Below are 22,443 nucleotides of genomic sequence, written 5' to 3'. Positions count from 1 at the left end.
CATTGTTATGAGTATTTGAAATGCAGACTTGGTGTGGGATGGGCAAGTTTGTTTAACTTTCTAAAAGTTCATTTCAAGGCTTTTTGAAATATTCCACATTGAGAATCTCTCAAGTTATTTTTTTTGTTTTTGTTTTTGTATTTTTAAACAGGACCATATGAAACAAGCAATCAACGACATTTGGATAAAGTTTATTTCGTATTTCAGGTATTCCCCTTACTTGTAAGGTCTGGAGCTCTCGAGCTCTCTCAATTTTACTAGCAAGCATGGCTTACAAAATTTAATGTGAACATTGGCTTATGGATGATTCTGTTTTAATTACAAATTCACTACAATTAAAATGTTTATTATCTTTTAGCTTCTGAGGATGTTTGGTTTTGTTTAAATTGATCATACATATCTGCTTTGCTGTATGTATGTGAGGTCATTTCCTTTACTTCATTATTGACTGTTTCATTTGGAATTTTGAAGTGAGCATTATATACTACCATATTCTTTAAAATACATCTGTACTGCCTTGCTAATAAAATATTTTATTAATGCATATACATGTATCTGGATGCTTATGATATTGATTTTCTCCCATTTCAAATTTCAGGTACATCAGCTTTAGGACTTTATTTATATGGATATTTATGGTATGACCAATACTAGAAGATAAATGTCATCCCCTGCCACCAGAGACAGCAGATTTAGACATTGTTTCCCTATAGCTACCCCAAACCCCACTATTCTATGTCATTGATTAAAATTACATAACTTAATATTTTTGTTGGTATTGTTTTTCAACTGCTACCAAGTTGAATCATGCAATTTTGACCTTAAGTAAATTATTATTGGTACATCAATATATCATTTATACCAAATATTGATTGCATGGGAAATGATAATAAAAAAGTTCAGAATTCAAAAATCCATAATAAGCATGTAACCAACCAAGCTCAAGTGTTTATATCAATCAACTTGTTTGTCTGCCAAACTGGATCAGGGTGACCTTTTGGATAAGCCAATCAAATAACTACTTCCAGAATTTTGGAAGTGAATTTTATATGTCCGAATTAGCATGACTAGAGTGCATAGATTGTATAATCTGTCAATTTGTTTCCAGTAATTTCGTCCCATAAATCATATAGCTATATGCTGTGTCGAAATGGTTTGCTTCAGATGCATGCTGTAACGAAAAAATTCGCCTCGAAAGTGAAATACACACATCTCAAAGGTCATCAGAACGTGACCTCTTATGGGATGTTGTTAGATGTTCATGTAACGTAGTGAGAATGACCATCTAGATTTTAATTAGATTGTCTTTAAATGAAATGACCTCTTCTCAATAACGAAGAGTCCAAGTGACTTGATACTAGGCCTGAAGCATGCTTGGATGACGGGTAACCAAGTTTGTTCAAATGAATGCTTCTTTTCAAAAACGCCCAGGCAGTTAATATTCGGCCTCTAGCATTCCTGGGCAAACGGCTACCAAGTTTGTTCAAATTAATGACCATGACCTACTTTCAAGGTCAAATAACCTAACAGCTTCGTCGTTATAACAGAGACCCCGGGAGTTAATATTGGGCTGTGGCATGCTTGGGTGACCGGCTACAAAGTTTGTCCAAATGAATGACCTTGATCTACATTCAACATCTACCTTTGACATATGTTGTAAATTTCCGGTGTAAACACACTTTCAGAAAATCCGGAAATTTGAAATCCGGAACAGTTTATTTTAGTTTTCACAAATATGAAGCCTGTATGTACTACTTCATAATGAATATATCAAATAAAGTGTACATCTATTTTTAGCTCACCTGCCCGAAGGGCAAGTGAGCTTATGCCATGGTGCGGCGTCCGTCGTCCGTCCGTCTGTCCGGCCGTCCGGCGTCAACTTTTTCATTTAAACTTCTCAATAACCAAGAAGCCCAGGGACTTGATATTGGGCCTGTAGCATGCTGGGGTGAAGGGCTACAAAGTTTGTTCAATTAAATGACCTTGACCTTCATTCAAGGTCACAGGGGTCAAATAGGCTATAATCTTCAAGCGACTTCTTCTCAATAACCAAGAGGCCCAGGGACTTGATATTGGGCCTGTAGCTTGCTGGGGTAAAGGGCTACAAAGTTTGTTCAAATAAATGACCTTGATCTTCATTCAAGGTCACATGGGTCAAATAGCCTATAATCTTCAAACGACTTCTTCTCAATAACCAAGAGGCCCAGGGACTTGATATTGAGCATGTAGCATGCTGGAGTGAAGGGCTGCAAAGTTTGTTCAAATAAATGACCTTGACCTACATTCAAGGTCACATGGGTAAAATAGGCTATAATCTTCAAACGACTTCTCAATAACCAAGAGGCCCAGGGACTTGATATTAGGCCTGTAGCATGCTGGGGTGAAGGGCTACAAAGTTTGTTCAAATAAATGACCTCACATGGGTCAAATAGGCTTTAATTTTCAAACGACTTCTCAATAACCACGAGGCCCAGGGACTTGATATTGGGCATGTAGCATGCTGGAGTGAAGGGCTGCAAAGTTTGTTCAAATAAATGATTGACCTTCATTCAAGGTCACATGGATCAAATAGGCTATAATCTTCAAACAACTTCTTCTCAATAACCAAGAGGCCCAGGGACTTGATATTGGGCCTGTAGCATGCTGGGGTGAAGGGCTACAAAGTTTGTTCAAATAAATGACCTTGACCTGAATTCAAGGTCACATGGGTCAAATAGGCTATAATCTTCAAACGACTTCTTCTCAATAAACAAAAGGCCCAGGGACTTGATATTGGGCCTGTAGCATGCTGGGGTGAAGGGCTACAAAGTTTGTTCAAATAAATGACCTTGACCTACATTCAAGGTCACAGGGGTGAAATTTGCGATAGCCAAGAGCCTCCAAGACCTGATATTAGGCCAATAGAATGCTGGAATGAAAGACTAGAAAATGTTTAATATGAATAAAACTAGCCTACAATGCTATTTGAATAAAGAGGTAATCAACATAGTATCTTTAGAAATGACCTCATCAACTTCAAAGTTGCTGTAGAGCCAGGTGAGCGATACAGGCCTATTGGGCCTCTTGTTTATGCATATCATAGCACATGAGTTATTTGCTTAACAAAATAATCACCTATGGCCAGGTCGTCTTTCTGGTCTGCTACACATAGGCCTATATAGTCATACATGTCCGTGTTATATAACCGGGACAGGTATCGACCATTACATTTGTTTTCTATTGAGAGGTCAGAATCTTCTTGTAAATACGTTTTTTTCTTTGATTATTTTTTTTAAAAGAGCAACCTATGACAAACAGAAAAATGCAATTAATACATTCTTAACGACCCCTCAACACTAAAACGGCAAAAAGGTCAAGATAGGTAGGAAACGAAACAACATAAAACAAGAGGCCCATGGGCCTTAACGGTCATCTGACAAACACTTATAGCAGGGACACACCCCTCAATCCAGCATCATTACCATATACTATTTATACGCAGGCAGTTATGTTTCAGATCAAATCTGGTTTTTATCCTTTTTGGCTTAAAGGAGGAGCAGCATCTTAAAGCAACATTTCAGCCAAGTTCTCATTTTTGGGGCATGTCCCTCTGTGCCAATGGGTCGGACAAGCCTCATTTATATCAATTAGGGATTTCCCTTCCCCAATGATGTTTCATACTAAATATTGCTGTAATCAATTAAGGCATTAAAGAGGAGTAGCATGTTAAAGCAATATATAACCGAAGTGCTCCTTTTGGGCGCCCCATCTTTCTTTCCCTAGGGGTCAGACCTCTCTCATTTAAACAGATTATGATTGCTGTTCCCTTAAAATGTTTCAAACCAGATTTGGTTGTAATCAATAAAGGCATTAAGAAGGAGTACGATTTTAAAGCAAAACTTTTGTTAAGTTCTCTTTTTGGGGTTTGGTTTGGTTTGGTTTATTTTGTTTAACGTCATATTAACAGCTGAGGTCATTTACGGACGGCCTCCCGTGCGTGCGACATGCAAGCGTGTGGTGAGAGCGTATGTGTGTTTTGGGAGGCTGCGGTATGTTCGTGTTAAGTCTCCTTGTGATAGGCCGGAACTTTTGCCGATTTATAGTGCTACCTCACTGAAGCAGAAGATGATCATTTCGCCAGTTTTCAGTATAATGTGACCGGGTGGTGTATCTTGCTGGATGTCTTCGGAAGTATGTTTTAGTCAGGTAGTACGATAAAGTCGATATCAGTCTTGTACTATAACAAAGAGACAAACACCTATATGACGCCGCCCTTCAGGACGCATACACATACACGCGTAAATCTTTCACGCTTGGGCCGTCCTTAAATTAGCATAAAGGTTGTAACAGTACAATACAACGCCCTCTTTTTAAATAAATGTGAGACAGAGTCAAGGGAGTTGAGCGTTTACCCAGGTGTGGATGGCTTTGGGTTCTATGTCCTGGCCGCGACTTACCAGAGTCTTTGAAAATGGCAGTTTCTACTTTTGTTTGACGCTCTGCATATTAGAATTAATTATTTATTGACAAACATTTTCGAGACGAGCTATGCTGTTGTAGATTAAATGAATATATTAAATACAAATGTAATTGTTTTTATGACATATTTCTTCAATTTTTTGACAAAATATTACCCTAATCCATTTTTGTTTTAAGTTTTACTCCAGGAAGGGATTGTCTTACTCCATATGGACTCTATTGCCAAATATCAGCACCCTAGTACAATTATAAAGTGATGTATTAAAACCTCTTAACACTTGCACCAAAAACTTAACGCAGAAATATTTAAAGTCCAAAAATTTGAAAATTCTGGTTTCCCCCCAAAAAAAATCTTTTAGTTTAACTCCGGCAGGGGATAGTCTAATCACAGAGGGACTCTATTGCCAATTATCAGCACCCTAGTACAAGTTTGAAGTGATGTATTAATATCTTTCAACACTTGCACCAAAAACTTAACGCAAACATTTTCTAAGTCCAAAAATTTTCAAAAATCGTTTTTTTTTTCAAAAAATCTTTTAGTTTAACTCCGGCAGGGGATAGTTTGACCCCCACAGGGACCATATTACCATAAATCACTATGCCTTTCAACACTTGCACCAAAAAGTTAACATTTGGAAAACCAACGCCAACGCCGGAGTGACGACATAAGCTCTCACTCTTCTTCGAAGAGACGAGCTAACAAATTGTTGGTTCGTTTACAGCGAGAATAAGTAGAAACTTTAAAACAAAATACATCTCAAAACAGGTAATAGGTACGAAATACATTTTAGATTTTAACTATGTAACAACAGACCACTTCAGAGGGGGTTGGTACATGTGTCAATGATTTTTTGATATTTATAATCAATACTCATGTAAAATATTGATACCAGTACCTTTCAGACAAATGGTGCGTGCGACATGTATGCGTGTTGTGAGTGCGTATGTGTGTTTTGGGAGGCTGCGGTATGTTCGTGTTAAGTCTCCTTGTGATAGGCCGGAACTTTTGCCGATTTAAAGTGCTATCTCACTGAAGCATACTGCCGAAGACACCCAGCAGCACATCCAACCCGGTCACATTATACTGACAACGGGCCAACCAGTCGTACCACTCCAAATATGCTGAGCGCTAAGCAGGAGTAGCAACTACCATTTTTAAAGACTCTGGTATGTCTCGGCTAGGGGCGATCATGCAATGGGGGCAGCAGGTTCAATTCTTACGCCCTACCTGCAGGGCAGATTGATCTTAGTTAGATAGTTGAATAACAATGAAGAAGCAATGCAATTTATATTTATAATAGTGTTTACCTTGAATAAAAAAATATAGCAAACTTGTGAACTTGTCAGGTTGGGTTTTATTTGTTTAATGTCCTATCAACAGGTAAGGTCATTTAAGGACGTTACACAAATATAACCAAACCAATCTTTCGTTTATAGTTTTTCCTGTCTATATATTAACCAAGCCAAATCAGGCCTGTGTCAATACTATATTTGAACGTTTCCGTATGACAACCTCTGTGGATGTTAGGAACGGCTTGTGGTCGGAATGCGCAGACGCGTATTCCTGTAACCTCTGAAAGTATTCTTCAATGATGAACTGTTTCTCGTCCTCCGTGCGGGAATCACTCAGTCCACCGTGGATCGCATGATGAAACCATGGGTAAACCATGGCAACTATTCTTTTGGCATAGTTCAACTTTTCCGTGTCGTCTGTAATATTGCAAAATCATATACGTACGATTATTATGACTATCATATTTTATTTCCAGTGGCAATACTATCAGTTAGACATCCAGGACGATGTTCTGGTTTGACTTAGTTTTCTATCAACGATGTTCTGAAGGTTCAAATTCGATAAGACAAGAAAGACATTAGACATTATTTGATACTCACAATATGCTGAGCATTTAAAAAGATGTTATTTGATCAGTGGACATGATGCAAAGGCTTGCTCGCAGGTGTGAACCCTCAACCAGAGGCAAATGATTACGAAGGGGTTTGTCCGAAAGAGAAAATATATCCAATATTGTTCGCCTCTTGATAATATAAATATTCCTCACCTTTCCTTACAACATCGTACAGCGGGTGTTCCAGATAGTGTTTTCGCGGTGTTATCGACACCATTTCCAATCCAAGTTCCTTTACCTCTGGTACAGTACTAGTGAATGGCTCTTTAAAATCAACTGTTGTTCGCATGTAGTGACTTGGAAAGTTGATCGCAAGATATTCTTCCTGTTTACATGGGCAATAAGGTATAATATATTCATTGAAAAACTAACTACATTGAAGAGTATTTTGCAACCATCTTTAAAAAAAGACACATATCAAATGCATCATTATTGTGACTATTGTCAAAGCTTCTTGCTAGTTGTAATTCTTTTGATTTCATAAGTACCAGATGATGATGCGAGAAAGATTTTATAATTGAAACGTAAATGAAAAACCAACCTGTGTTAAGACGCCTTCTCTAGCCATATCAGTGACAAAGCTACCAAAATGTTGAAACCCCTTGTCAATTTGTGACGACACATTGTTTTCCCCGTCTAATGATGCGTTTATTGTAACCAGAACACCTCCTGAAACATATAATAACAATGAGTAATGACCATTGTTATGCTATCAACAGTCACGTAAAAGTTACCAGTACCTTGTCGTATTATACTGACAACGGACGTACCACTTCAAACAAAAATACTGAGCAATGTTATATACTCTGGAATGTATCGTTTCACATGAGCGAACGCTCAACTAAAGGTATTGCATTATGTATTACAAAGTTGTATGTTCAAGAAAATAAACTGTCAGTTAAATACATGTCAACAAATTAGTTTGGTTTGGTTTATTTTGTTTAACGTCCTATTAACAGATAAGTTCATTTAAGGACGGCCTCCCGTGCGTGCGACATGCATGCGTGTGGCGAGTGCGTATGTGTGTTTTGGGAGGCTGCGGTATGTTCTTGTTAAGTCTCCTTGTGATAGACCGGAACTTTTGCGAAAGTGAGGCAGTTCCAAGACAGACAAAATAGAAAGTAGAGCAAAGAACTTATTATCTCTTGCAAATCATGCAATGAACAAAGAGGAACTTGTATCTCACATCTGTAAGGCAGAACATTTCCAACTATAGTCTATAGAAGGTGTCGGACCATATATCAATGTTTCCCATCATCATCAGCTCAACTTTAATAATAGCGCATATGTGTAAGTGTTGTAAACCGCCTTCCATCATCCTCCATCCTTCAATCTTCGATTGCTTTTCTTTCTAACTTACTGTCGTAACCAAACAATTAAATATCGTTGTATTTTCGTACTAACAATGCCTTTTTGTATACTGTTTTTATCCCGTAAGTGCGCTTCATCTTTGATATCAAGTGTAATTATCGACATCTGGGAACAGAAACGGACGTCACGTACCTGGTTTTAGTTCCCGTCCTCTAGCAATCACAAAGTTCCTCCAGTCAGCTTTTCCTTGTTCTCTCATTAACTCTTGCTCATGAGTGTTAGCCTCTCCCATAAATACACCGTTTTGTATTTGACAAACACTGAAATGAATAACGAAAACACTTATTACCGCGTATAAAAATAACATGGAAATGTAGGCATGTTAATACGTTTTGCAAGCTAAGAACAAGGGCCCAATATAATGTCTCTCGACACCTTGCCTATTCAGAAGTCATTTAAAGATTTAAGCATACTTGATCGACGTAACCTTGAATGTGAGTCAGGGTCATTCATTTGAACAAACTTTGTAGCCCTTCGCTCCAGCATATTACAGGCCCAATATCAAGTCTCTGGGCCTCTTGGTTATTGAGAAGAAGTCGTTTGAAGATTATAACCTATTTGACCCATGTGGCCTTGAATGAAGGTCAAGGTCATTTATTTGAACAAATTTAGTAGCCCTTTACCCCAGCATGCTACAGGCCCAATATCAAGTCCCTGGGCCTCTTGGATATTGAGAAGAAGTCGATTGAAGATTATAGCCTATTTTACCCATGTGACCTTGAATGAAGGTCAAGGTCATTTATTTGAACAAACTTGGTAGCCCGTTGCTTGAATGGGAAAGTTGACGCCAGACGGCCGGACGGACGACCGGACGGACTACGGACGCCGCGCCACGGCATAAGCTCACTTGCCCTTCGGGCAGGTGAGCTAATAAAACATGAGAATACTCTAAAAAATATTGGATGACTCCATAGTCTACAAAGTATTGTACATATTGAGACTAAACCTTAATATCAATATTACAGTTAAATTAAAAGTCTGCATTAATTATCATCAGTATCAACAAATAACAAGTACAAGAAATAGTAGATGAATGATAAATTGGTTTTAGGAAAATTCCATCCAAAATCACTTTAAATATGATAAAAAAATCCCAGCCAACATCCAGTTAAAATGATAAAAATAACTTGATCAAGATGCAATTCTAACTACAAATCTTGATAAATACAGGGTGAGAATAAGAATATTGATAGTATAATTATCTTATCTAATTAGTCGCAATCACCCATTACAGGTTTTGTATTGTTTGATGTACGGTCAACAGTATGGTCATTAACGATGGCCTCCCCCATGTGCAAGATACTTGTACATGCCACAAGTTGTGTATGATTGTTTCTTCGCACTTTACATAGGGCGTAAGAATGGTACCTGCTGCCCCCATTGCATGATCGTAAGAGGCGACTAAAGTTGGGATCTTATCTTTTCTCTTCGTTCTGATCAACTTTCTTCTTCCTAATGTCTCCCTTGACAATGCCTCACTTTTAGCCTTTAGTTGAGCGTTCGCCACTGTGAGGAAGGCTTTGGGTTCTGTCCCCTAGCCGAGACATACCATGTCCCCTAGCCGAGACATACCAGAGTCTTTAAAAATGGTAGCTGTTACTCCTGCTTAGCGCTCAGCATATTTGGAGTGGGACAACTGGTTGGCCCGTTGTCAGTATAATGTGACCGGGTGGGATGTGTTGCTGGGTGTCTTCGGCAGTATGCTTCAGTGAGGTAGCACTATAAATCGGCAAAAGTTCCGGCTTATGAATATGAGATATGAAACAAGAATGATGATTAAGTATATTTGTCGCTGGTATTACTATGTCAATATATCATAGGCATCTTATATGGGTACGTGAGAATTTGATGTCAAAAAATGCATTAATCCATGAAATAAAATTAACTTTTGGCACAACTCCATAGGGATGCTACCACACAAATATGAGTGATATCCATTGCTTAGATTCAGAAAAGTTGTTTAAACCAATTGACCCCTTTTGACCCCGCCTTCTGCACCCCGGGGGGAGTGGGGGTCAGTTCCTTCCTTTATAAAATTTTGAATCCCTACCCAAAAGGATGCTACCAGGCAAATATGAGCGATATATCTTGCTTAGTTTCAGAGAAGAAGTTGTTCATATCAATTCAGCCACATTGACCCCTCTTGGCCCCGCCCCTCAGGCCCCCGTGGGGTCAGCCTCACCATTTGTACAATTTTGAATGCCCACCCAATAGTGATGCTACCAGGCAAATATGAGCAATATCCATTGCTTGGTTTCAGAGAAGAAGTCGCTAATATCAATATAACCCAATTGGTCACATTTAGCCCCGCCCCTCAGGCCCCCGGGGGGTCAGCTCCATCATTTGTACAATTTTTAATCCCCACCCCATAGTGATGCTACCAGGCAATTATGAGCGATATCCATTGCTTGGTTTCAGAGAAGAAGTCGTTTATATTAAGAGAGCCAAATTGACCCCTTTTGGCCCCGCCCCTCAGACCCCTCGGGGGTCAGGCCCACCATTTGTACAATTTTGAATCCCCACTCCATAGGGATGCTACCAGGTAATTATGAGTGATATCCATTGCTTAGTTTCAGAGCAGAAGTCGTTTATATCAATTCTGTAAAACTGACCCCTTTTGGCCCCACCCCTCAGACCCCAGGGGGTCAGCCCCGTTATTTGTACAATTTCAAATTCCTTCCCCAAGGTGATGCTACCAGTAAAACATGAGAGATATCCATTGTTTGGTTCCAGAGAAGTCAATTATATGAATATAGCCCGATTTACATTTGCCCCCCCCCCCCCCCCCCCCCCCGCTCCTCAGGCCCCTGGTGGGTCAGTCCCATCATTTGTACAATTTTAAATCCCAACCCCATAGTGATGCTACCAGGCAAATATGAGTGACAGGCATTGCTCAGTTTCAGAGAAGTCGTTTATATCAATATAGCCAAATTGACCACATTCGGCCCCACCCCTCAGGCCCCTGGGGGGGTCAGCCCCATCATTTGTACAATTTTGAATTCCCACCCCATAATGATGCTACCAGGCAAATATGAGCGATAGCCATTGCTTGGTTTCAGAGAAGAAGTCGTTTATATCAATATAGCCAGATTGACCACATTTGGCCCCGCCCCTCAGGCCCCTGGAGGGTCAGCCCCATCATTTGTACAATTTTGAATCCCCACCCCATAGTGATGCTACCAGGAAAATATGAGTGATAGCAATTGCTTGGTTTCAGAAAAGAAGTCGTTTATATCAAAAGCGCAAAAATGACCCCTTTTGGTCAAATTCTGATGTGTTGTTATTAAGAAGTCAATTGTTGACGGACGGACGGACGACGGACGCAACGGTATGGCATAAGCTCACCTTGGTCCTTCGGACCAGGTGAGCTAATAAATCGATCTATTTTATAGACTTTGATGTCTTTTACGTTACTTTCTTTCACGTTTTATTTATATCACAAAGTTCACATAATTTATTCCTACATATATTTTACCATTTTTAACCACCTTTTTTTATCATAATGATCTAAATATACAATACGAATGCTTTTAAAAATGACAAATTTTATCTGATTTTAACTTTAAAAATAAAAAACGATAGTATATTATTTGGCCCTAAATGACCCTAGTTGTCGATGGGCCGTAAAACATAAACAAACAAACAAACAATATGCGAAATATGTCCCCCTTCCCCCAAGGATGTTTCTGACCAAATTGGGTTCAAATCCATTCATGACTTAATAACTAGTAGCGATTTAAAGGAATTACCTCTATTTCCCCTATTGGGCCCCGCCCCTTTGGCCCCTCGAGGGTCAGAGTCACCATTTATGCAAAAATGTTCCCCTTCCCCCAAGGATGTTTCTGACCAAATACGGTTCAAATCCATTCATAACTTTATGACTAGTAGCGATTTAAAGGGATTACCTCTATTTCCCTTATTGGGCCCCGACCCTTTGGCCCCTTGGGAGTCAGTCACCATTTATGCAATTCTGCTTCCCTTCTGCCAAGGATGTTTCTGGCCAAATTTGGTCAAAATCCAAAATGAACTTTTTGACTAGTAGCGATTTGAAACAAATGTTGACGGACGACAGACGGACGGACGACGGACGCTGCGCCATGCCATAAGCTCACCGGACCTTCGGTCCAGGTGAGCTAAAAACAAAAACAAAACAAATACAGATAGGTGCACTACCTGTACATGTGTACCATCAGGTAAATTGTATATGTAAATTTACCTGTTGGTAATATAACTATAATCCCTGTCTACTGCCCTGCAGGGAATTTTGAAATGTTGGCGTTCAAAGATACACCCTCCTCCTTGTGTAATATTCAGTTCAATAATTTGAGAGACTAATTAATCAATACTTTGACTGTTAAAATTAATTGCTTCATACTGTTTAGACAGGTAATGTGTAGCTCCAGAAGATACCGCCAGGTCAATTGAACTATCAGGAAGACACTGCTCGTACATACTTCTAGGTACCATCACAGGGTAGATGTTTTCAGCAGCTGATAAACTGGATTTCTGTTCAAAACCTGACAACATAACAGCATAAGTGGATTCTATTTAAAATGAAAAAACTAATTGTAAAAAGGTCCGTGACTGTTAAAAATCGATATTGACAAATTTTATCCTGGTTCAAATAAATGTGAAAAATAAAAGGTTGCGAGAGTTACTTATTGGAACATATATGAAAGTCACAAACGTTAATTCTGATAATGGTAACACATATTTACAAAACTTAATTTGGAGTGAAAAGTACATGGATTAAATAATGCTATGATAGAGTATAATATGTAACATGTATGTTTTGCATGCAGGTATCGTATATTTTGCAGTTGATATTGTAGTATGGTATATACCAGGTTGGATTTACCATTGTGCTAAAATGTAAACAGCTGAATGTGATCAACTACACACGCCGAGTTCATCAGATCACTGTACTACATATGTTGTATTTCCTACCACAATAGATGTATGTTATTCAACTACCAATGCATGAAATAATGATTATATCTATTGCATACCACACGTGGGATAAAGTATAAATGCGCATTGACTGGTTAACACAGTGACCTTTGACTGGGACTATTTTTTTCAAATCACATGGTTCAATACGTTTTGATTGGCTAACACGGAAATCGCAAAAATGATGACACAAAAAGTAGTTCGCATTGATTTTGATAATAGCTCATTTGCATATAGATTTCTATCACATTGATGCTTTGAAAATGAATAAACTTGCTGATCATTTGTTAAGATTAACAATTATGATATATGTATATATTTCTGTCAGCTTTGCATATTAATTAACCCCATCCGATATTGTGAAAAAACGATTCAAAAGATGCATTCTCCGAACAAATTGTCTATTGTGGATGAAACACGGGTCACACAAACACAGTGTTGTTGTATATATTTCTTTCATGCTCGAAAGTCCCCCCCCCCCCCCCCCCCCCCCAAAAAAAAAAATTTGTCAGGAGAGCAAATGATATCAACAACAGAATGATCTAATTTGCTATAAATATTTGTAAAAATCACGGGTTAACTACTTAAGATCTACGAAATGTACCTGTTTTAATTGATATAACTTTATAATATGAAATGGCAAAGCGCATGAATCTTCTTTGGCCTAATGAATAACCCCAGCATAAATGCGATATTTGTCCTAATGAATAACCCCAGCATAAATGCGATATTTGTATGTTGGAAAATCGGTATATTAATAATGAATTGGCGGGAAATTGCCAAAGTACGATAAGTAAAACAAACCACTGCGAGATATTTTTTAATTGATTATTTTCAACTTGAGAGTCGTGTGCGTACAAACGAGATATATATTGTGCCTGTTAAGAACTAAATACTGTGTTTTCCTTTTCTCTTCTTTCTTAACAACTTTCTTCTTCCTAACTTCTCCCTAGACACTGCCTCACTTTTGGCCTTTAGTTGAGCGTTCGTCCCTGTGAGGAAGGCTTTGGGTTCTGTCCCCTGGCCGAGATATACCAGAGTCTTTAAAAATGGTAGTTGCTGCTCCTGCTTAGCGCTCAGCATACAAGGAGTGGGACGACTGGTTCGCCCGTTGTCAGTATAATGTGACCGGGTGGGGTGTGCTGCTGGGTGTCCTCGGCAGTATGCTTCAGTGAGGTTGCACTATAAATCGGCAAAAGTTCCGGCCTATCACAAGGAGACTTAACACGAACATACCGCAGCCTCCCAAAACACACAATACGCATTCACTACACGCATGCACGCCGCACGCACGGAAGGCCGTCCTTAAATGACCTTAGCTGTTAATAAGACGTTAAACAAAATAAACCAAACTGTGTTTTAACTTTGGAAGAGGCTCATATTTAGTCACCTATGATCAACAAGCAGTGCGATATAGCGGGCCTTATTGTAGAGTTCTCAAGCGTCCCATGGGCAGAAGATATTGGATAAACCATCACTGTTTTGAAGTAAGCAGTGGTAACTTTATGATATCAGCAAGTACAACATTGTTACATTGATCACCTCCTATAATTTTGCTGAGAAGATTGAAGTCGTTCATCGGTTGATCGTTGTAATACACAACAATTGCTTGCTCCTTCCCCAAATCTGTTCGAATGATATCTGTAACAAAATGCTAAATTTAAATTCTTTGTCAACCAACATAGTCCATTGTGAATAATGAGAAATTTTCGATAGAATGAATTTTTATTGATAAATTCTGTTATATTATTAACAATACGGGTTTATAATGATAAAATATGTTGATAAAATGCAACATAAAAACTTGTATAATGTTTGTCGGAATATGGTTATCGTTCTCACAAGGCCACGGTAGACACCAACAGAAACAGGCAAGCCATGTCGCACGCACGGGAGGCCGTCCTTAAATGACCTTAGCTGTTAACAGGACGTTAAACAAAATAAACCAAACCAAACCATGGAGAGGAAGCATGAAAGACAGCAAAGAATAGCAAATATAGCAGATATAGCCCACGTTCCTGAAATAGCTTATAATATATTAACACAGTTACTGCGAATGTTAAACATTGAATGTTACTTATTGTCTTTTTAACAGCCAACCAACACTGGAAAGATCATTTGAGCAAAACATTTAAAGTAAAGTGCAACAAAATAACAAAAAACGTAAGATATTAGTAAAAAAAACTTTACAATTCATTGGAACCTACATATATAGTAAAGATACATGTGGATAGAGTTACTTCTATCTTGTGGTATAGACCGACAGCTTTCAGGGAGTTCAGAATTGTGCATATGTTGACAGGTTCGAAAAAAAACATCAATATTCTCTTGTAGGTGGTATGTCATCTAAGACAAGATGCTCATAGAGCCTGTATCGCTTATCTGGTTGGATTTGATCAAATGTCAAAATAATGTGCATGCTCATTTTATGAATAGCTTAGTTGTCGATCTCGTAAAATGCAATATAAGGTTTAAGTGTGGGGATCTCAAATGCTTTAAAGAAGTAACCAAAATGAAGTCCAGACTCTCTACGAGTGAGAAAAGACAACATGATTGTGTTAAAAGAAACTAAGTCCCTTGGGGTGGTGAAAGACCCGTTGGGCCTACCTTCGCATCAGGATTGTATAATCCCTTTACGTCCAGCGATACTATACATGGTTATGAGATGGGGATCTCAACAGTTTCAAAAATATAACCAAGATACTACTGGAAAATTCTTCAGTGGTGTGGAAAGACTCCAGGGCCCATTTTTATAGCAGGATTGTGTTTATCTTCTGATTTCCAACACTGCTATATATAATTAAGGGGTTGGGCTCTCAACAGTTTCAAAAATATAACCAATAAATTAAGTCCCTATGGATGGGAAAGATTCCAGGGGCCTATATTTTGGTTGGTCAGAGTTACCATGTATGAAAACATCCGTTTCTTTTTCCTTTGGTCAAAATATATTCAGTACATTATGTGCGATTTAAAGGACTTAATCTCTTATAGGGCCCTATCAATCTAGGGTAAATTGGGGCATACAATGTACCATTCAAAAGCTGTTCCCCTTTCCCCCTGCCCTGCAGGTAAAGCGTAGGAATGGTACCTGCTGCCCCCATTGCATGATCGTAAGAGGCGACTAAATTTGGGAGGTCTCCCTTGACAACGCCTCACTTTTGGCCTTTAGTTGAGCGTTCGCCGCTGTGAGGAAGGCTTTGGGTTCTGTCCCCTAGCCGAGACATACCAGAGTCCTTAAAAATGGTAGTTCCTGCTCCTGCTTAGCGCTTAGCATATTTGGAGTGGGACGACTGGTTCGCCCGTTGACAGTATAATGTGACAGGGTGAGGTGTGCTGCTGGGTGTCTTCGGCAGTATGCTTCAGTGAGGTAGCACTACAAATCGGCAAAAGTTCCGGCCTATCACAATGAGACTTAACACGAACATACCGCAGCCTTCAAAAACACACATACGCACTCACCACAAGCATGCATGTCGCACGCACGGGAGGCCGTCCTTAAATTACCTAAGCTGTTAATAGGACGTTAAACAAAATAAACCAAACCAAAGTCTACAGAAATGACATACATCAACTTCAAATTCGCTGTAGAAGCAGGTGAGTGATAAAGGCCCTTAGGGCCTCTTTTTGTAGTTTACTTTGGTGTATTAATTTTCGTCCGTCTTTTATAGTGATGTTTTGCTCTAAATGACTCCAACCGTCGATGGGCCGTAAACAATAAAACAAAAAAACAAGACGTAGCGTTCATAAAAAGAAGCTGCAAATATAAGATGGTTAAATATTATTGAGCAGATTGACTGCGTATTATATTTACCTATCACTTCATTGATTAGGGAAAGGGAGCCTCGGCCGTCAGCAGTCCCAAAATCGGCTATGGTTACTAGTTGCTTTCTCTGGCATGCTGATCTTGAACGGGTAATTTTTCCTAAAAGAACATGAATCTAATAAATACAAAATTAAAACCACATTTTTGCAGCTATTTACTCGTCTCTTACATTACTTAAATTTTTTGTTTTATGTTACAACTAGAACTGTCGCCAGGATGGCTGACTAATTGGAACTGTTAATTAGAGGCTAACTAAGATAACCCAGTAATATAGTGACCAGTTGCCATAGCAACCATAATTTAAAAAAAGTGGCATGCACATCCACACATGGTCCTCTATATTTGTGTGAAGTTTCATTGAAATCGGCCCTTCGGTTTAGGAGTTGTCCGGACAAACTTAAAGTTATGGTTCTTATCAGAAAACCTGTTTATAGTGACCAGTCGCCATAGCAACCATACTTTTGGGAAAAATAAAGTGGCATGCACATAAACACATGGTCCTCAATATTTGTGTGAAGTTTCATCGGAATTGGCCCATCGGTTTAGGAGGAGTTGTCCGGACAAAATGCGTCTACAGACTGACGGATGGACGGACGGACAACCTGATTCCAGTATACCCCCTAACTTCGTTGCGGGGGTATACAAATATTACATCTAAATATAAAAAAAACCTGATGGTTTAACTTAAAAATTGTCTTCATTAATGATTATGTCTCACGTATTCCTTCCAATACTGATGCCCGACTCAGATTCCCTGCATGACCGTGAACTGTACACATGTCGTCAGCGTCAACGCTAAACTTAGAAGCCATCTTCATTGCCGGAAAGTAGCTACAACAGAAGTATTCTCAGGTGTAGTCTCAACACTGGATACACACATAGTTATTGAATTAGTAAGTATGATATAAGATGTCTTAAATGTGAAACTCAGTAGCTAAAACTTGAATTTCTTTGTTGCTTTTCAGTTCATTGGCTAACATGTTTCAGGCAGGAGGTCCACTCGAGTTAATATATAATTTTGCTTTTATACTAAGTATATTCGACTTCCTTGGCATTAATATTAGGCCAAAGTTATTCATTTGAATATATTTGGCAGTACTTAATTGCAGATTTCTCGTCAGCGTCAACGCTAAACTTAGAAGCCATCTTCATTGCCGGAAAGTAGCTACAACAGAAGTATTCTCAGATGTAGTCTCAACACTGGATACACACATAGTTATTGAATTAGTAAGTATGATATAAGATGTCTTAAATGTGAAACTCAGTAGCTAAAACTTGAATTTCTTTGTTGCTTTTCAGTTCATTGGCTAACATGTTTCAGGCAGGAGGTCCACTCGAGTTAATATATAATTTTGCTTTTATACTAAGTATATTCGACTTCCTTGGCATTAATATTAGGCCAAAGTTATTCATTTGAATATATTTGGCAGTACTTAATTGCAGATTTCTTCCGGCTAAATATCATGAACTTAAAACGGTCATAACTATTGAGATCAGATCAGTCAAATGAAGAAATTGATTCGAGATATAATGAATATAAAGCTCACAGCATACAAAATTTCATCAAATTCCATTCATATTTAGTTTTACTCACAAGGTCAATTAGTTATAAAACTGCAAAGGGCCAAAACTCTGTAAGTAACATTAAATCTGTCCCATTTTGAACTCATTTGACCTCTTAATGATATAGAACTACGTTCCAAATTTCACCAAAATCCATTCATATTTAATCAAGTAAGCATCTATGAACGTGGTTCTGCCAATGATCACAAGTGTTACTAATTGCGATTGAACGCTGAAGACGTTATTTCATTATAGAAAAAAAAAGAATCTTATTCCCAAAAATAAGTACGAATGTTCACGTTTGGCAAGCACCACGTCATACTTAAGGTACCTTGACATCATCTGTTATCTTCTGTGGCTGGTATTTCTGGAAATTGTAAACCCTCGTCACCTGAAATAGAAAAGCACATGCAATATTGCCAGAGCCATGATATTTCGGATGTGAAATAATGTATATTAATTCCATATTTTGTCCTTCACTTTTGGCCATTAGTTGAGCGTTCGCCCCTGTGAGGAAGGCTTTGGGTTCTGTCCCCTGGCCGAGACATACCAGAGTCTTTAAAAAATGGTAGTTGCTACTTCTGCTTAGCGCTCAGCATATTTGGAGTGGGACGACTGGTTCGCCCGTTGTCAGTATAATGTGACCGGGTGGGGTGTGCTGCTGGGTGTCTTCGGCAGTATGCTTCAGTGAGATAGCACTATAAATCGGCAAAGGTTCCGGCCTATCACAAGGAGAATTAACACGAACATACCGCAGCCTCCCAAAACACACATACGCACTCACCACACGCATGCATGTCGCACGCACGGGAGGCCGTCCTTAAATGACCTTAGCTGTTAATAAGACGTTAAACAAAATAAACCAAACCAAACCAAACCTTAGCTGATAATAGGACGTTAAGCAAAATAACCAAACCAAACTAATTGTCCTCGTAAAATATCTTTGGGCAAAATAACGCGAGTGTTCATCCAGGTGAGAGCGGCTTTGGTTTGTCTTGCGGCTTTGGTTTGTCTTCCTAGTCGAGACATAGAAGGGTTCATAAATCTTGTAGATTCTAATCCAAAGTAACGCCAAACATTTTTGGGAGTGGGGCAACTGGTTCGCTCGTTGTCGATACAGTGTGACCATACACATACATACACATATACATATATATTGATATCCATCAATACTCAGGAAAGAGCAATGACATTTCAATTGTCAAAATCCAAGATGGCCGCATCAAAAATCACTGCCGCACCCAAGGAGGATGAAACGGAACACGGTGGCATATATTATTGCAGTAACCATGGAGCAACAGTTCATTTGACCGTAGAGTTATGCAAGACCATGTTTCTAGGTAAATCCTTTCCCCAAAAAGAGGAAACGACCGAGAAAAACAATATGGAGTTCACCATATCTGGGTCCCAATTAGTTTACACGGACAAACCAGCTGTCTTAAATGTCAATACCTACTTCATAAACAAATAACTTTGATCCAACCGATAAACGAAAATGGCCATGCTCCCACTGAATGTGTGGTGTGAACGTTTGTTCTGGGTCAATGTTCTTCGTGTTTGATTGAAATCATCACAACAAGAATGGAGTTCCCGTATCTCACCCAAGGGCCCCTCATTTGTACGTCTCATGGAGGCTTGCATTTTGTTTGTTATTGCATTTACCGTCTTTTTTCAATCATCATTACCATTATTAGTATCAGTAATATATTCTTAGTCAACATTAACAGCTCATTTGGGTCAAATTAACAAGGAAGATACCAAGAGATCTGCATCCCTCACCTGGCTACTTCAGTAATCATGGTCAATCACGTTATTTTATTTTACAATTATTTTTCCACTGTTTTTTGCAATATCTCCTAAATTAGGTCCCTCTCTTCGGTCACAAGGGAGCCACATCTTCCATGTATACAACCATAAATATCCTTTGATCTCCCAATAACGCTCTAGATTAATATTCATCAAAATCAATTGAGGAATAGTAGCTATTTAAAAGATTTACATCAATTTCACCTATAGGGCACCGCCCTATAGGCCCAAACAGAGCTACTCCATTCTTTTATACAGCATTTGATCTCCTTTGCCCAATAACGTTCCAGACTAAATTTCATCCGTATCCATGCAGTAGTTCAGGACGAGAAGTTATTTAACGGAATGTTGACGGGACAAAGGTAGTTGAGCAATGGCATAAACTCAACGACCCTTCGGGCCAGATAGGCTAAAAAGGTATTAAACGAATCAACATCAATAAAACGAAATATGTAAATATCTTGGTACATACACATATATATTAAAAAAAAAGAAGAAAATGTGGTTATATTTATTCAAATATTTTTATACAGTTACAGAAATTATATCTTGTAGGTTGTAAATCAATGCAATCCATTAAGATGAGCGATACCCTGAGGCTGGTCGTCTCACTTCAACAATTACATTATGTATGCATGATAAATCCTAATAGATATCCATAGCCATGAGACCGTTCACCAATAGTTGCTTTAGTTGTGAAAACTTATTGTCTCCATATTAATCCCGTCGAACTTCTTTAAACCATCCCACAGACTCAATAATTCGCGAACTAAACTCCTCATATTCGGTCATGTCGGCGATGGTGACAGCAGACGCCGTAAACAAAATAGCACGTGAAAAACGAGCCACGGTTCATCAATCACAAAAGAAACACAGGTATTTATGTAGGCATGTATATGCGATAATATACACTACGGTCTGCTACCACTAAAGTAGATAGTTAGAAAATCTGCACGCCACTGACACTAAGCATGATATTGCACTATTATCAGCGTCTATATCAACATGAATTGCCACCAAATTGTACCACAAAACTTGCCATCAATTGAATCAGAACGTGTTAAACATTTCTATATACTTATATGTACCTGATGCCCCCGATAACAACACCAGTAATTAGAGATTACATCATTTACACCTTTACACGTGTGCAGTAAACCACAACATAGTAAGATCCGGTTTGATGAGATTGCGTAATATATAGTATGTATGGCGTCCGTAAATAAGACAATACTTAAATTCCCGTAATTACACATATTCAAAACTCTTTCAAAATTAGGGTATTAAAAGTCCGACACGATTGATTTGGGTCACCGGCATCACTGCTGGCAGAGTTATTCAGCCAGTTTCATATTCAAGTGCAATTATGTAAGAGTGATTTATACAAAAAAATAGTATAATTTGTTTTATATTTTATTTGCTATTGAGCAGTTATTCATAATATTATCAGCATTGCTTTTCTGTATGGAAAGTGTCATGGTTTGGAGAACAAAACTGTAAGCAAGGACTTGCAAGACTGAACACCATGTAATTCGCCACTTGAAAACAAAACAGTTATTAATTTCAACGCAAATATTGCCTTAGAATAACAGTAGTTTTCACTATTTATTCTCGTCATCGAGCCTATTCCGTTTTGCAATGTAATAACCCCCTTTCACAAGATGTCGAGTATATTTAACAATCACGTGATTAGTCAGTCAAAATGGCGATTAAGAAAAAGGTACTTTACGCACTTGCCGCTAGAATATCAGAAATAACGACATCAATTAAAGATAGACGTTTCAATTAAGTTTAAATGAATAAAGTTTTGTATTGCTTAATGTCTTACCAACAGGTGCGTGCGGGCAGTTGTGGCATATGTTTAGTCCTTAAATAAATGTTTTATTTTTGAAATTTTTTAAAAGTCAATGAAATTATATTATCAGCACGGTATATACCAGCATTTTGTTTTGTGTCCCGGTGACAATATATAAAGATGGAGTAATGCACACAAATATACGAGATCATTTTCACTCTGTGTACCTATCTTTCAATGTTTTCTCTTTGTAATATGAATTTGCTATGTGCTGTTAATGGGTCTGATTGTAACATACCATTGTTCTTGTTGGTCTTATCGTCGGGGTTAATTAATATAGATAATAAATATTAATATGGATGATTAAAGTGGCAAATATCTAAATTCGACAATCTTCACATACCTGTAAAAGTGCACAGCCTCTAAATCCTTTCTCTACAAGGTAATTAAATGCAGGATAGACACGTCTTGCTGTGAATAACATCAAAACATATTTACACTTTTTATTAAAATTGAACACACTATCTCTACGTCAGATGTTCAAATCGAGACTCATCATAAGTGTTCACTTGTAACATAGGCAACCCGCAGTGACAGACTATAATCACAACACAAACATAAATATGAAGTGGGTTATTTTCCGGTCAAATATGTGGGGGTTAATGTCCGGTCAAATATGTGGAGGTTATTGTCCGGCCAAATACCTAGCACAAGGTAATTCATACATATGTGGGGGTTATTATCTGGTCAAATACCTAGCACAAGGTATG

The 22,443-nt window shown here is 38.4% G+C and overlaps 1 protein-coding gene across 2 annotated transcripts; it reads right to left on the bottom strand.

Annotated features, from left to right (window-relative positions):
* Nucleotides 1-5,734: 5,734 nt before the first annotated feature.
* On the bottom strand, nucleotides 5,735-22,205 carry LOC117341483 (probable S-adenosylmethionine-dependent methyltransferase At5g38780). Of its 2 annotated transcripts, none has more exons than XM_033903356.1 (10): nucleotides 22,077-22,205; nucleotides 18,404-18,463; nucleotides 17,228-17,340; nucleotides 16,498-16,608; nucleotides 14,229-14,327; nucleotides 12,112-12,253; nucleotides 7,869-7,996; nucleotides 6,907-7,034; nucleotides 6,519-6,690; nucleotides 5,735-6,168 (listed from the first exon to the last, which is right to left on the bottom strand). In XM_033903356.1, exons 2-10 carry the CDS (start codon nucleotides 18,412-18,414, stop codon nucleotides 5,927-5,929), a joined length of 1,146 nt encoding a protein of 381 aa, XP_033759247.1. In that variant the 5' UTR covers nucleotides 18,415-18,463; nucleotides 22,077-22,205; the 3' UTR covers nucleotides 5,735-5,926. The 2 variants fall into 2 exon arrangements, with proteins under 2 accessions (XP_033759247.1, XP_033759248.1); XM_033903357.1 differs by having other exon boundaries at nucleotides 17,228-17,674; nucleotides 22,077-22,204.
* Nucleotides 22,206-22,443: the final 238 nt, after the last annotated feature.

The sequence above is a fragment of the Pecten maximus genome, chromosome 13 (genome assembly GCF_902652985.1).
Source record: "Pecten maximus chromosome 13, xPecMax1.1, whole genome shotgun sequence".
Lineage (NCBI taxonomy): Eukaryota > Metazoa > Mollusca > Bivalvia > Pectinida > Pectinidae > Pecten > Pecten maximus.
This window is presented reverse-complemented; position numbering and strand designations above follow the sequence as displayed.

Coding starts and splice junctions, on each gene's coding strand:
- LOC117341483 (XM_033903356.1), bottom strand. Junction 16,609..17,227: donor ATCAGTATTGGAAGGAATAC/GTGAGACATAAT, acceptor ATGTTCTTTTAG/GAAAAATTACCCGTTCAAGA. Junction 6,169..6,518: donor GTACGATGTTGTAAGGAAAG/GTGAGGAATATT, acceptor GCAATATTACAG/ACGACACGGAAAAGTTGAAC.